Below are 15,657 nucleotides of genomic sequence, written 5' to 3' on the forward strand. Positions count from 1 at the left end.
TTCACTTGAAATCCCGTTCTCTGAAACATTCTCCATAACTATGTCTCCCTTCATTCCCTTTTTTGGCAGCTTGGCCACTGAGTCCCCAGATAGCAGTGCCACATCGACAAGGAAACAGCCCCCCAGCAGCCGTTTGTCTTCTCTGTCCTCCCAAACGGAGCCCACCTCGGCCGGGGACCAGTATGACTGCTCCAGGGACCAGCGGAGCACCAGCGTGGACCACTCCAGCACTGACCTGGAATCCACCGACGGGATGGAGGGGCCGCCCGCACCGGACGCCTGCCCTGAAAAGAGAGTGGATGACTTCTCCTTCATCGATGTAAGTCGGTAGCCAGGAGCATTTCTTCTTAAATGGAAATTCCAGCCTCTCTCTGTGAATTGCCACTTCAGGTGTAGGTGTGCCAGGGACCCTTGGAGTGGGTACAGAGGGCACCGTCTTTGAAATGGGACTCACTTATGCATGTATCTTGGACCTGCGATACACCTGCTGTGTGTCTTGGGGCAAATGTCTTTACCTCTCTGAGCCTCAGCTTCCTTATCCACTTGTAACCAGCATCATCAGCTCCACAGCCTCAAATACAATTGCATGCATTCAAATTAAAACTGATCTAAGCCCTCACCTGCCAGGTAAGCAGGGAGTCTGACCACTTACCCCTGGGAAGTCACCCTGGAGTTCATAGTTCCAAGCATGAAGAGCCTGGAGTTTGCTCAGAATGATTCTGCTGAACGTTCTCACTAAGGTCTTGCTTGGTACAACAGTGTCCCTGGTATCAGGGGATCCAGCTGTCTCTGTAGTGGCTCTTCCAGGACAGAAAGTCCCCTCAGGCATGGGCGCCTTTCATCGGGGTCCCAGGGGACAGCCCCTAGCACTCAGCTCTTTCAGGTCCCAAGCACAGCCAGGATGTCAGCTGCCCCAGCATAGCAGGTCAAATGGTCTCCTGCTCTAGCACCTTCCAGACCAGAACTTGTCCTCCTTTCCCCTGGGAGCCCCACCTCCAGGAGTCAGGCAGATCTTCCTTTTCAACCCTTGAAACCCAGGGGTGATGTCATTATTCTCCTCCCATAACAATAGGGCTACCTGCCCACTCTCTGGGGTATGGAACATCTGCGAAATGTGAAAGGGACCCTCTCTCCTGGCAGTAAAGCCTCCCACCTACACACTTGGGCATGGCTACCCACATTTCCCCAGAGGAGGAACACCGCTGCTTTAGAAAAAGGGCTTCCTTCAGGGCTTCAAAGAGGATTCTCCTTCAGTGTATGGCCAAGGTCTCTCACTGGCACCTCTAGATCAGGGCAGAGACACACAAGCTGAGTCTTGATTAGGGAAACCCATTATATAACCATGGCCATGCCCACCTCCCTGGGTGTCATCAGGATTTAGTTGGGTGATATATTCAGTTATTCACTCAACAGACATGTATTGAGATCTTGCTGTGTGCCTTACCTGCCAGCATCATGTCACTGCATCATGAACTTTCCTGCTAGAATGCTAAGTGGTTCCTTCTTGATGTCCATTATAAACAACAGTCACTGAGTGTTGACCACTGGCCCAGACACATGTTAATAACCCCAGAGGCAAAACTGCGTGCCCATTTTGCAAATTAGCAAATCGAAGTGGCCATGGAGTGACTCTAAATGCTGGTGTCCCTAAGCATAGGTCTAATGCTTACTGAAATTATACTGAGGTTTATGTGTGATGCCCACCACGATTTGGGTCTCCTGTGGGGATACTGAGGTTTATGTATGGTGCCAACCATGATTTAGGTCTCCTGTGGGGACGGTTTGGAGGCCAAATGGGGAGGTGAAGGCGGGGCACTAGGGAATCCAGTCTCTGTACCAGGCTGAGGACGCAAGGGTAGCACCATCTTCCCTTCCAAGCCAGCCCCTCTGTCAGTGTGATTCTGTCCTGCTGTCTCGGAGTCTGAAAACCTGGCTCTATTAAGTGGCTGAGAAGCAAGCCTGCCTCTAGGTGCAGCAGGCACTTTCTGATTTCCGTCCTTCCCCCTCTTTCACTGGTCCCATGCAAGTCTCCTCACAAGACACCACTGTGGCTGGTTTGGGGAGTAGCTCCTTCCACCACCCCATTGGGACTTAGGTTACTTACCATTGTTGGGAAATGATTCATTGAAATTAGCCTGTCATCACTGACTTAGAAGGCCTTGGGTGATGGAATTTCTCCAAAGTGGACCTAGGCGGAAGAAACCAACATTTCATGTAAGAACGTGAGCTCGCCGGAAAGAGCTCTTGGCTGTGAGCCTTGGTCAGGCTCTGTCTGAAACAAGGGCTTTCCACACCTGAGCGCAGGGCGTTCTCTCAGCCACTGTAGGAAGGAGACACTCTGTTTATCTCCTTTTTATAAATAGGGACACCCAAGCTCAGAGAAGTGAAGCTCATTGCCCAAGGTCACACAGCCAAGATTCGAACCCAGCAGGGTTTGAACCTGAGCTCTGAGCACTTCACTGCTGTCTCCCGGGAGAATTCTGAGCCAGGCGCTTCCCATCTCCTTACTGGGGCCCACCCAGATGGTCTGCATTCCCCACCCTTTCACTGGGGATAGTAGTGACTTGGCAGCCCTCACCAACCCCCCACCTGTCGCAGCTCAGAGTGTGAGTCTTCAGGGATGCCTGAAAATGGACGCCTGATGTTTAGTAAGCTGCCCCTCCCTTCCCACCTGCACCCTAGATTATGTGAGTAACGGAGGAATTCCACGGAGAACCTCTCAACCCGGGGACTCTGTGTGAATACAGTTGGCAGAAGGATTTAGTTAGATGTTGAATCCGTTATTCATTCAACAAACAAACATTTATTGAGCTCCTGCTGTGTACTGATCATTGCCGTAGATTACATGTTTTGTGGTGGATGTCACTGGGAGGGAAAAGGCATTCATATTATGTGCCTACTGGGTGCCAGGCAGCCAGGCACTGTACTAGGGCACTCAAGGTTCATTATTCCACCTGACTTTTGTCATCAGCCTATGGGGTATGTTTTATGGGGAAATTTAGGCTTTGGGTGTTAGGTTACTATTAAAATGTGGAAGCCCTGGCCTAGGTACCACCTAAATAGCCTCTCGTCTGTCAACGAAGCTGTGTACCGCCAACTGTGTTGTGGTACCCTCCATTGATGGTTCCCTTGATTTTTTTCCTCTTCCTCCCTGCTGCTCCCAAAGCAAACCTCAGTCCTCGACTCAAGTGCCCTCAAGACCCGGGTGCAGCTCAGCAAGAGAAGCCGCCGCCGGGCCCCCATCTCCCACTCCCTCCGGCGCAGCCGATTCAGTGAGTCTGAGAGCAGATCACCTTTGGAGGATGAGACTGACAACACGTGGATGTTCAAAGACTCAACGGGTATGCCATGCCTTCTTTCCTCCTCAGACAGCACATTGAACAGCAGGAAGGATTTAGACTAAGCCCTACGAAAAAATTCTTCACTTGGAAGGCTGTAGATCATTAGAACACAATTACATAGGAAACTGATTTCTTGTTATGCAGAGCTTATCAGAAACTAGGTAAAACAGTGTTTTGAAGGTTAGTATATTGATTGAGGCTCTTTGAGTTACAAGAGACAGAGACATAGCATAATAAGGTTTTACTATTTCTGCTTTTATTTTGATTAAATTCACCCCTGTATGCTCTTTAGGTTTGCTCGCTGGTCTTTTTTCTATATTCCTGAGTTGAAAGATCATTCCGTATATTATCAATCTTTTCTGTTTTCTGATGCATCATTTGAGGCTATACATTTTCTTCTAAGGACTACTTTGGCTGCTTACCATATCAAAACCTGAGCTGAATCTTGAAGAATGGATAATAATGAGTTAGGGAAAGTTATTCCAGGCAGAAGTATCAATAAGATCAAAGGGACAGAGATGTGGAAAGAACATTCTGTGTGTGGCAGGAGCATCTCTAAGCAGTTTCGTGTTGCTCAAGCTGGGAATAGCAGGATATGCTGGAAAGGCAGGCAGGCAGGGGCCAGATCATGGAGATCCCTGATGCTTTGCTAAGGAGTTAGATTTCATCTGTAGATGGAGAGCCATGAAAGACTTTTAAGAAGAAACAGGCCGGGCACAGTGGCTCATGCCTGTAACCCCAGCACTTTGGGAGGCCGAGGTGGGTGGATCACGAGGTCAGGAGATTGAGACCATTCTGGCCAACATGGTGAAACCCTGTCTTTACTAAGAATACAAAAATTAGCTGGGCATGGTGGCACGTGCCTGTAATCCCAGCTACTTGGGAGGCTGAGGCAGGAGAATCACTTGAACCCAGGAGGCGGAGGTTGCAGTGAGCCGAGATCGCGCCACTGCACTCCAGCCTGGTGACAAAGCTAGACTCCGTCTCAAAAAAAAAAAAAAAAAAAGAAGAAGAAGAAGAAACAAAATTTCTTCTTGCAATGGAAACTAGAGCAGCTGACCTGCCCACTCTATCCAGACACAGCCTTTAGTCCTCAAAAACATATCGTAGGTGCCTTTGTTCATTTGGGATTTGCCCATAGCAAACATTAGGTTGTCAGACCAGGCTCTGAGTTGAGTGAGGGGCATTGCTTCTGACCAGATATCTTAAAGAAACGCTTGGGCCAGGCCCGGTGGCTCACGCTTGTAATCCCAGCACTTTGGGAGGCTGAGGCGGGCGGATCACGAGGTCAGGAGATCGAGACCATGGTGAAACCCCGTCTCTACTAAAAATACAAAAAATTAGCCGGGCGTGGTGGCGGGCGCCTGTAGTCCCAGCTACTCGGAGAGGCTGAGGCAGGAGAATGGCGTGAACCCGGGAGGCGGAGCTTGCAGTGAGCCGAGATTGCACCACTGCCCTCCAGCCTAGGCAACACAGCGAGACTCCGTATCCAAAAAAAACAAAAAGAAATGCTTGGAGAGTTCTCTCTCCCACTCCTATCACATTTCTATTACTAAAAGAAATGTTTAAGTGCCTCAGGTGAGACCTCTCTGCACTTTCTTGGTTTTCTGAGCCAAGCTCTATTAAGCCACCTAGAGCAAATGAAGACCATAATAGGGACAAAAGCACACAAATACCCCCAGCTGGAATGTGGCAGCAGCACCTCTAGCTCCCGTCAGCCTTGAGGAGCCGGCCAGGGGCTGGATGGGGAAGGCTGGTTCTGTGTTTTCTTAGTGTACCTCAGTTCCCCGGGTAGCCCAAGGGCTCCAGAGCACCAGGTCTTGCCTCGTTCATCCCCGCCCCTCCTCCAGTCCTCACTGTGCCCATGCCAGCATCCTGGTCTCAGGGAAGTAGAAACTCCTCCCATATCACTCCTGGAAGAGTGGGACAGGCAGCCCATCACCCAAAAGCTTGAGTTATCAGCTCGGCCTCAAGCACGGGGCTGGGGTTAAGTCCTGGAAAGGGGAGCCAGGGTCAAGGAAAATGGCTTCCTGGTCCACCTTTGGGCCGCCTTTCCATAAGACACACGAAGCTCTCCACATTCTCCTCTGAGAGCATAACCTCGGTGCATTGTTGGCTGAAAGCATTCCTATCTACTTTCCTGCCTCCGCCAAAGATTTCCTTCTATTTCCCTGACTTGGAATGAGCCAAGGGCCCAGGAGATGGGTTTGCCTGTGTCCTCCCACAAAAGAAAACCTACTCTGCCTGTTGTCAGTATCTTCTGGCAAGAAGCAGAGTTGTGGGAAGAGAGAGCATGAAAGCAGGCACCTGGGTGGTCCTCATCTGTAAAATGGGCCATAGCGTCTTCTGTGCAGGTCTGATGTGAGCATTGCATGAGATACTGTGTGCAAATTATCTGGCATGTAGGACCTCAATACATGGCAGCTGCCGATGACTTCAGTGCCCTTTTCTTTGCAACAGAAGAGAAATCACTGAGGAAGGAAGAGTCAGATGAGGAGGAGAAGCCATCCAAAGCTGAGAGGACCCCCGTCAGCCATCCTCAGAGGATGCCCGCGTTTCCAGGCATGGATCCGGCAGTGCTAAAGGTACCAGACCTCTCACCAAGAGTCACCTGGTGGGCGTGCTCCTCAACCTTAGCAGCATAAAGAACAGATTCCAGCCAGGCACAGTGGCTCTCGCCTGTAATCCCAGCACTTTGGGAGGCCGAGGCAGGCGGATCCCGAGGTCAGGAGATCGAGACCATCCTGGATAACATGGTGAAACCCCGTCTCTACTAAAAAATAGAAAAAATTAGCCGGGTGTGGTGGCGGGCGCCTGTAGTCCCAGCTACTCAGGAGGCTGAGGCAGGAAAATGGCGTGAACCTGGGAGGCGGAGCTTGCAGCGAGCCGAGATCGTGCCACAGCACTCCAGTCTGGGCAACAGAGCGGGACTCCATCTCAAAAAAAAAAAAAAGATTCCTTCCTTCCTTCCTTCCTTCCTTCCTTCCTTCCTTTCCTTCCTTTCCTTCCTCTCTTCCTCCCTCCCTCCCTGTCTCCCTCTTTCCCTCCTTCCTTTTGTCCCTTCTTCCTCCCCCCTTCCTACCTCTTTCTCTGTTTCCTCCCTCCCTTTCTCCTTCCTTTTCTCTTCTTTCTTTCCTCCCTCCCTTTCTCTTCTTTCTTTCCTCCCTCCCTTTCTCTTCTTTCTTTCCTCCCTCCCTTTCTCTTTTCTTCCTTCCTTTCTTTTTTGTCCATCCTTTTTTATCCTTTCTTTTTTCCTTCCTTCCTCCTTCCTTCATTCCTTCCATTTTTGAAATAGTTTAAGATTCAAAGGAAGTTGCAAAAATAACCCAGGGAGTTTCTCCATATCCTTCACTCAGCTTCACCCACGTGATAGTATTTCACATGACCATAGCACATTGGCAAAATTAGGGAATTGGCTTCTACCATTAACAATACTACCAACTTACTTGGATTTCACCAGTGGCCCTGTGTTGCTTAATCTCCGCTTTCTGACTCTCCTCCGCCCCCAAACCTGCTGCTCTGTTTGGTGTCATAGCTAAGCCTTGGTTTGCTTATCTGTAAAGTGGGCTGAGAATCCAACTGGTGACGCTCACCAGTGCTGAGCGTCAGAGAAGCAGGAGTGAACAAACCCAGGCTCCTGAAGCCCTTGAGGAATCCGGTCTGCTGGGGAAGGCAGGCACAGAAAATGATCATTTCGATACCAGATGACACAGGAAGCCAGTTCTGGAACCACGTCCCAGTCTCCCAAATTGCACCAGAATGCCAACTGTATTACGCAATGCCGAGGGAAAGGCTGAGCTGCCTCCCTCCTCCCCATCTCCAACTCTCACAAGTGTCTCTCATAGTCCTGGAACCAAATGGCACTTAATTTGGGTGAGGAAAGAGGCCCTTTTGCCCCCCTGTTCTGTGTCAGACATCATGTGCTTGCAAACTCACTTTATGCTCCAGCAACCTAGCAAAAGGTAGCTCTTTCCCCTTTTATTGAAGAAATGAAGGCAAACGAGCCTGAACTGTTGGTGGAATTTCTCAACTCTGTGTATCCCATGCAGGCCACGCAATCCCCATGTGGGAGCGCCGTGACTCTTGCTCCTGTAGTAGACGGAAGTTTTGCTTTTCTGTCATTTCTTCCAAGAATAGAAAGTCAGGCAGTAGTAGATGCGTGCTTGTGTCTGTAATTGATTTTACAGGCCCTTAAAGTGTGAACATCTTTCAGTCACTAGAACTAGGTTGGAGGTTTTCTGACTTTCTTTCCCTCCCTCTGTCCCTCCCTCCCTCCCTCCCTTCCTCCCTTCCTCTTTCTCCTTCCTTCCTTCCTTCCTTCCTTCCTTCCTTCCTCCCTCCCTCCCTCCCTCCCTCCCTCCCTCCTCCCTCCCTCCCTCCCTCCCTCCCTCCCTCCTTCCTTCCTTCCTTCCTTCTTTCTTTCTTTCTTTCTTCTTTTTTTTGTTTTTTGAGACAGAGTCTTGCTCTGTCTCCCAGGCTAGAGTGCAGTGGTATGATCCACTGCAAGCTCCGCCTGCCGGGTTCAAGCGATTCTCCTGCCTCAGCCTCCCAAGTAGCTGGGACTACAGGTGCCAGCCACCATGCCTGGCTAATTTTTTGTATTTTTAGTAGAAATGGGGTTTCACTGTGTTAGCCAGGATGGTCTCAATCTCCTGACCTCCTGATCCGCCTGCCTCGGCCTCCCAAAGTGCTGGGATTACAGGCGTGAGCCACCGCATCCGGCCTTCCCCTCTCCCTCCCTCCCTCCCTCCCTCCCTTCTTTCCTTCCTTCCTTCCTTCATTTTCTTTCTTGCCACAAAGCAAATGATCTTATAAGGTAGCCTAACGCAGGAGGCAGACAGCCACAGGCCCTGGGTGTAGGTGAGATGGAGGCCTTGGGGCTCCCATGTGGATGCACCGAGTAACTGCTGAGGCAGATCTTGGGATTCCAGAACACAGCTCCAGTCCACTGTGCTCTGTGAAAACGGGGCTCTGGCCATTCATTCATCAATGTTAGCTTAAACTTTAATCTCTACCACAACAGTTTTAGGCAATTATTAACAACCAGGGGAGGTTGCAGGGCTTGTCCTAGAAAGAACCCTGGAGTTGGGCTACGGGCAGACCCGGTGTGAATCCCAGTTCATAAAAGCTGTGTGACTTCGGGCTTGACCTTTGAGCTTTGGGCTCTCTCGCCCTGTAAAATGGGGAAAGCCAGGATCTGCCCTAAAAGAATCATACACACATGGAACGAACTCACATTTGTCATATTACTTGAGCCTGGTAGAGCACAAATGATGGGTGATCAGTGCACAGAAGCTATCAGTGGACAATGGTGATGACTGCTGTTGCCGGGGGCTAACCCAGCATGCCTGGGAGAGAGAAGCCACTTGCCACCACTCACACCTCAGGTCCCACAAGGGAATTTTATGCACACCATTGTATTCCATTCCCAACCTGCCCTCCAAAAATGGGTGGATATTTGCCCTCTGGTTTTCTTATGGGACTCTAATGGACTGTCAAAAACTTCATTTTATTTACATGGCTCCAGGAGTAAGTAACGGAACGGAGCTAAGCTGCAGCTGTTGGATGGAGGGAGCTGCTCTCTCCATGTAGGGTTCTCAGGGTGGCATGCCGTGCACTGAGCACACTACAAATGGTGGCTTTTCAGCAAAAGAGAATGTGATTATGTGGGGTTTGGGTGGTGATTTGATCTTGGGGGTCGAGGGTGGCTGCCTGGAATGCCAGACCTCTGACTTTTCTCAGCCCCCGTGTTTCCTGTCTGGGTTTATTCTGATTCAGGGACCCCCGAGTGTTTACAGAAGGCTCATCGTACCTGACATTGCCATGGGAGGGGGCCATTCACCAGACAAAGGGCGGTTTACAGACTCAGCTCTCTTCTCTCCCCAGGCTCAGCTGCACAAGAGGCCAGAGGTGGACAGTCCTGGCGAGACCCCCAGCTGGGCACCCCAGCCCAAGAGCCCCAAGTCCCCCTTCCAGCCTGGGGTGCTGGGCAGTCGTGTGCTGCCTTCCAGCATGGACAAGGATGAGAGGTGAGAGGTCTTGGGGAATGGGGGTCCTTCTCCTTCCAAACTCAGGCTATACTTTTAGAGAGGTGCTTGCATCGGTTTTAGAGCTGAATAGAAGAGAGTTTCAACTTTTTAATTTTCTCTAGCAGCAGAAGCTTTGTTCATGTGAATTCTCAACACGCGGATACCTGAAAAGTACAACAGAGGCCGGGGAATCAGGCCAGCTGGCCTCTCCTCTTCCCCCGCCCCCTGCCACCTCCTACATGGAACGCCAGGGCACCATTGTTGGAGAACTACTGATCCAGTTTAGCCCGCTCCAGACCAATGGGGAAACTGAGGCATTCTCCCTCCTGTTACCCTTCGGGGAAGTATCTTTATCTTCAGAGATCTGGGGGACCTGGGAAGGTGGATCAAAGGGCATGGCCAGGTTGAATGAGATCAGTTTCACTCCCTCCCTTCGTGGAACAGCTGTCCCGATCCTGGGCTGCTCTGTGTAGAGATGAGCACAAAGCAGCTTCTGCCCCGCAGGAGGCTCTCAGACTGGGGTGTTTCAGCAGCTGGAGGTGGAGGTTAGGAACAGGGGATCTAAGGTCACACAGCCAGGGTTTTAATTCCAGCTTTGCTGCTTAAGAGCTGCATGACGTGGGAAAAGGTACTTGACCTCCTGAACCTCAGTTTCCTCTTCTGTAAAGTGGGTTTTCTAACCTCCTAACCTTCTGAGGTGGCCATGAGGATGAAACAAGAGTGTGTCTAAAGCCCTGTGCCTGAGCCCTGGGATGCAGAAGTACTCAGTGAAGCAGAGTGGAAATCTTACCATGAGCACTGTTAACCCATGAAAGTTAGGGATTGTTCCTGATGCTAGATTTGTAATGATAGTAAGTGCTGGCTGGATCAGAGCAAGAGTGGGTAAGCTATGGCCCACAGGCCAAATCTGTTTTTGTAAGTAAGCTTTATTGGAACACAGCCACATGCATTCATTTATGTATTGTCTATAACTGCTTCAGTGCTACCACTGCAGAGTTAAGAAGTAGCACAGATGCCCCACAGCCCACAGAATCAGGAATATTTTACTCTCTGGCCCTTTCTCTGACCCCTGTGATGGAGGGAGGCAGAGGAAGGGCTCATAATGCACACTTGAGGATGGGCGGCAGAAAAGACTTCCAGCTGGGTGCAGTGGCTCACATCTATAGTCCCAGGACTTTGTGAGAGGATTGCTTGAGGCCAGGGGTTGGAGGCTGCAGTGAGCTATGATTGCACCATTGCACTCCAGCCTGGACTACAGAATGAGACCTTGTCACGAAAAATAAAAAAAGAAATAAAGAAAAGAAAAAAAATTAGCTGGCTGTGGTGGCACATGCCTGTCTGTGGTCCCAGCTACTCCAGAGGCGGAAGTGGGAGGATCCCTTGAGCCCAGGAGATGGAGGCTATGATCGTGCCACTGCACTCCAGTCTGGGCAATGCAGTGAGTCCCTGCCTCTCTAATAAAAAAAAAAAGAAGCTTCCAAGAGAAGGAGATACTTGAACTGAATCATGGTGGACAATTGGGTCTTAGCTAGACCACGGGCAGTGAGAGGGGATCCCAGGCTAAAGCCACTGCACATGCAAAGGCCTGGAGGCCAGATGTACCTGGGAGCCTCAGGCAGTGTAAAATGCATAGCACAGAGTGGGCTGTAGGAACCAGAAGGTGAGACATTAGAGAAAGACAGGGCCATAGTTGAGACAGTGCCTCCCTGCTCTGGTAATGCCAGAATTCCGGCTCCAGCGTCAGTGGAGGGCTCCAGCATTTCTCTGTGGCTAGAGGAACCCGCAGACTAGGGTCTCAGAGGCACCTCTGGAGGCCTGCGCTTGTGTTCCACTATTAGGCAAAGCTTGGCTGAAGTCTGGAGTACCCTAGACCCCCATCTGCCCGGGGGGCCCTCTTCTTCCTCATTCCTAGGCTGGCAGGCATAGCAGTTGGAGGTCTGCCTGTAGACTCCAGAGTCACCTCATCTCTCATCCCCTCAGGTGCAGACCCCCACTGTACCACCAACCAGGCCAGCATCTTTTCCGACACCTCCAGGGCCACAGGTCTCAGGAACTTTCTCTGAGAAGAGAATCAGTCACGTCTTGTGTGCATGTGTGTTTGATTCTAAAAGCAGTAGGTCTTTGCTGTAGAAAATACAGAAAGAATACAAAGGGGAAAAGAAAATCATCCACGATCCTACTGTGCAAAGACCACTACTGTTGATATCTGGGCATCTCTCCTTCCATTTTCTTTTTCTTTGTAACGTAGCTGAGATCACGACGTTTGCATAGTTTGATTCCTCTGCTCCGTGTTCTATATGAATGTTTTCCCGTGCCCATTTAACAATCTTCATAAACATGATTTTTTTTCTTGAATAAAGTTTTAAACAATGGTGACTTGATTGGTTTTTATTTTGCTTTATTTTTTTGTTTTTGAGACAGGGTCTCACTCTGTTGCCCAGGCTGGAATGCAATGCCGTGATTATAGCCTCAACCTCCCCAGTCTCAGGTGAATCCTCCCGCCTCAGCCTCCATGAGTGACTGGGACCATAGTTGTGTGCCACCATGACTGGCTAACTTTTGTATTTTTTTGTAGAGACAGGATTTCGCCATGTTGCCCAGGCTGGTCTCGAATTCCTGGGCAATCGTCTGCCTCCCAAAGCACGAGGATTACAGGCATGAGCTACCGTGCCTGGCCTGACTTTATTGTTTTTTATTACAATGATGTGTTCTCATTGTAAGAAATTCTGAGAACACAGAAAACTGCTAAGAAGAAGGTAAAAAAATAAAACTCAAAAGTAGTACCGTGTAGATGGTGGCTACTCAGATGTATTCACTTTGAGAAAATTCATTGAGCTGTGCACATTTTGATTTGAGTACCTTTCTGTATGTGTTCTTTCATTTAAAAAAGTTTGAACAGGCTGAGCATGGTGGCTCACGCCTGTAATCCCAGCACTTTGGGAGGCCGAGGTGGGCGGATCACAAGCTCAGGAGATCAAGACCATCCTGGCTAACACAGTGAAATCCCATCTCTACTAAAAATACAAAAAATTAGACGGATGTGGTGGCGGGCGCCTGTAGTCCCAGCTACTTGGGAGGTTGAGGCAGGAGAATGGCGTGAACCCAGGAGGCAGAGCTTGCAGCAAGCCGAGATGGCGCCACTGCACTCCAGCCTGGGCGACAGAGCAAGACTCCATCTCAAAAAAAAAAAAAAAAGTTTCAACAAATCTCACCTCCCCAAAACAATTATTGTTGACCTTCGATAAAAGGAATCTCTGTATGTCTTATGGGCATTGTATTGTTCAGAGTTCTCCAGAGAAACAGAGCCAGTCGGGGGTGTGTGTGTGTGTGTGTGTGTGTGTGTAAGTGTGTAAATACAGTTGATCCCTGAACAAGGCAGAGATTAGGGGTACTGACTTCCTACTTAGTCAAAAATCTGCATGTAGCTTTTGACTTCCTAAAATTTAACTACTAATAGCCTAGTGTTGACCAGAAGCCTCATTCATAACCACATACGTATATTTTATATGTTATATTTTATATATTCTTACAATAAAGTAAGCTAGAGGAAAGATGTTATTAATAAAATCATAAGGAAAAGAAAATATATTTCCTGTTCATTAAGTGGAAGTGGATCATCATAAAGGTCTTCATCTTTCATCCTTATTGTTTTCCCATTGAGTAGGCTGAGGGGGAGGCGGAAGAGGAGGGATTGGTCTTGCTGCCTCGGGTGGCAGAGGCAGAAGAAAATCCAAGTGGACCCACACAGTTCACACTGTGTTGTTCAAGGGTCAGCTGTATATACATGTACATATATATATATGTATGCACGTGTAGACGCATGTATGTATGTATAGAGATTGATTTTAAGGAATTGGCTCATGTAATTGTGGAGGCAGGTGGGTCCCAAATCTACAGAGTAGACCAGCAGGCTGGAGATGTGAGAAAGAGTTGAAGTCCAAAAGGCTTCCCTCTTCTTCCTGGGAGGCCAGTCTTTTTCTTTTTTTGTTTTTGAGACGGAGTCTCGCTCTGTCGCCCAGGCTGGAGTGCAGTGGCGCCATCTGGGCTCACTGCAACCTCTGCCTCCCAGGTTCACGCCATTCTCCTGCCTCAGCCTTCCGAGTAGCTGGGACTACAGGTGCCCGCCACCACACCTGGCTAATTTTTTTGTATTTTTAGTAGAGACAGGGTTTCACCGTGTTAGCCAGGATGGTCTCGATCTCCTGACCTTGTGATCCGCCCACCTCGGCCTTCCAAAGTGCTGGGATTACAGGCGTGAGTCACCGCACCTGGCGAGGCCAGTCTTTCTCTATTCAGGCCTTCAACTGAGTAGATGAGGCCCTTTCATATCATGGAGGGTAGTCTGCGCTACTCAGCACCTACTGATTTAAATGTTAACCTCATCTAAGAAAAAATATCTTTGCATAAACATCTAGAATAATGTCTGACCAAATATCTGGGTACACATTAGGTTTAAGTTGATGCATAAAACTAACCATCACAGACACTTACCTGGATAGAGAGATGGAAGGATGAATAGCTATTTGCATGACAAATAGATGGATGGAAATTATAGGACGAATTTTTTGTTTGTTTGTTTGCTTTTTATGGAGAATGGGGTTTCACTGTGTTGCCCAGGCTGGTCTCAAACTCCTGGGCTCAAGCTATCCTCCTGCCTCTGCCTCCCTAAGTGTTGGAGTTACAGGCACGAGCCACTGTGTCCAACTAAGATAAATTTTTATACCTGCAGATTATCTCATAGAACGGATATATTGTGATTTATTTCAGTGGTCCCCAACCTTTTTGGCACCATGGACCAATTTTGTGAAAGACAATTTTTCCACAGAGCAGGGCTATGGGGGGTGGTTTTGTGATGATTCAAACACATTACATTCATTATGTGCTTTATTTCTATTATTATTACATTGTAATTATAATGAAATAATTCTACAACTCACAGTAATGTAGAATCAGTGAGAACCCTGAGCTTGTCTTCCTGCAACTAGATGGTTCCATCTGGGGGTAACGGGAGACAGTGACAGATCATCAGGCATTAGATTCTCATAAGAAGCTCGCAACCTAGATCCCTTGCATGCACAGTTCACAATAGGGTTCACACTCCTATGAGAATCTAATGCCGCTGCTGATCTGACAGGGCGCAGAGATCAGGTGGAATGTGAGTGATGGAGAGCGGCTGTGAAATACAGATGAAGCTTCACTCACTCGCCCACCACTCACCTCCTGCTGTATGGCCCTGTTCCTAACAGGCCGTGGACCAGTATCGGTCTGTGGCCCAGGGGGTTGGGGATCCCAGATGTATTTAATATTCTCTATCATTGGACACTGTGGTTAATTTCTACTTCTTGCTTATCAGTCCCGTTAATACGGGCATCTTTGCCACCTCTGAGTGCTTGCCCCAGCCCTGCCTGGGCCCAGGGATAGACAGTTGGGACCACTCAGTCCTGCCCACAAGGAGCCCACAGTCTGGTTTCAACTAGTCTCTTAACTGGCTTTGTGGTTTCAGGTCGGATGAACCCTCTCCCCAGTGGCTAAAGGAATTGAAATCCAAGAAGAGGCAAAGTCTTTATGAGAACCAAGTTTGACCAGGTATGAAGGGGCTCTGTTGGGGAACCTGGGAAGAGCCCTGCAGTCGCAGGAATGGGGAACTCAGGGGGGCCACACCTCAGAGACTGGGGCTGTTGTACCCAAGGAAAGAGTCTGTGCAAGGGGAAAAGTGAGGGGTGGGGGGTGTTCTGAGTTCCTGCAAAGAGGATGGTTATGTCTGTTTCCATTTAGGGAGAAAACAAAGCTGGGCTGCCTGGAGAGGGGGAAAGGTACCAGGCCAGGAGGCAGGTGACTGGGGCTCTGGGCTCATGCACTTGGCTGGCCCTTCTAGCTGCATCACAGTCCCCTCTGATAAAACAAAAGGGTGGGACATCAGAGGTTAGCTTAATTAGAAATGGTTACTTTTTTTTTTTTTTTTTTTTGAGACGGAGTTTCGCCCTTGTCACCCAGGCTGGAGTGCAATGATGCAATCTCGGATCTTGGCTCACTGCAGCCTCTGCCTCCCGGGTTCGAACGATTCTCCTGCCTCAGCCTCCCAAGTAGCTGGAATTACAGGTGCCTGCCACCATGCCCAGCTGATTTTTATATTTTTTGTTGAGTTGGAGTTTCACCATGTTGGACAGGCTGGTCTCGAACTCCTGACCTCAGGTGATCCATTCGTCTTGGGCTCCCAAAGTGCTGGGATTATAGGTGTGAGCCACTGCGCCCAGCCAGAAATGGTTACAATTTTTATAGGGGGAATG

General features: G+C 49.3%; 1 protein-coding gene across 5 annotated transcripts in view; it reads left to right on the plus strand.

Annotated features, from left to right (window-relative positions):
- KIAA1671 (KIAA1671 ortholog) overlaps positions 1-15,657 on the plus strand; it is a 248,064-nt gene that overhangs the window by 226,417 nt on the left and 5,990 nt on the right. For 3 of the 5 annotated variants that reach the window (XM_055254245.2, XM_055254250.2, XM_055254249.2), the window contains 5 exons: positions 70-319; positions 3,167-3,341; positions 5,802-5,926; positions 9,228-9,370; positions 14,874-14,956. In XM_055254245.2, the coding sequence (XP_055110220.2) occupies positions 70-319; positions 3,167-3,341; positions 5,802-5,926; positions 9,228-9,370; positions 14,874-14,952 (772 nt within the window). In that variant the 3' untranslated portion in view covers positions 14,953-14,956. Of the gene's footprint in view, positions 1-69; positions 320-3,166; positions 3,342-5,801; positions 5,927-9,227; positions 9,371-9,492; positions 11,447-14,873; positions 14,957-15,657 lie in introns of those variants that run through there. The other 2 variants (XM_055254246.2, XM_055254247.2) reach the window with 2 other exon arrangements.

This window comes from Symphalangus syndactylus, chromosome 18, assembly GCF_028878055.3.
Source record: "Symphalangus syndactylus isolate Jambi chromosome 18, NHGRI_mSymSyn1-v2.1_pri, whole genome shotgun sequence".
In the NCBI taxonomy this organism is placed as follows: Eukaryota; Metazoa; Chordata; class Mammalia; order Primates; family Hylobatidae; genus Symphalangus; species Symphalangus syndactylus.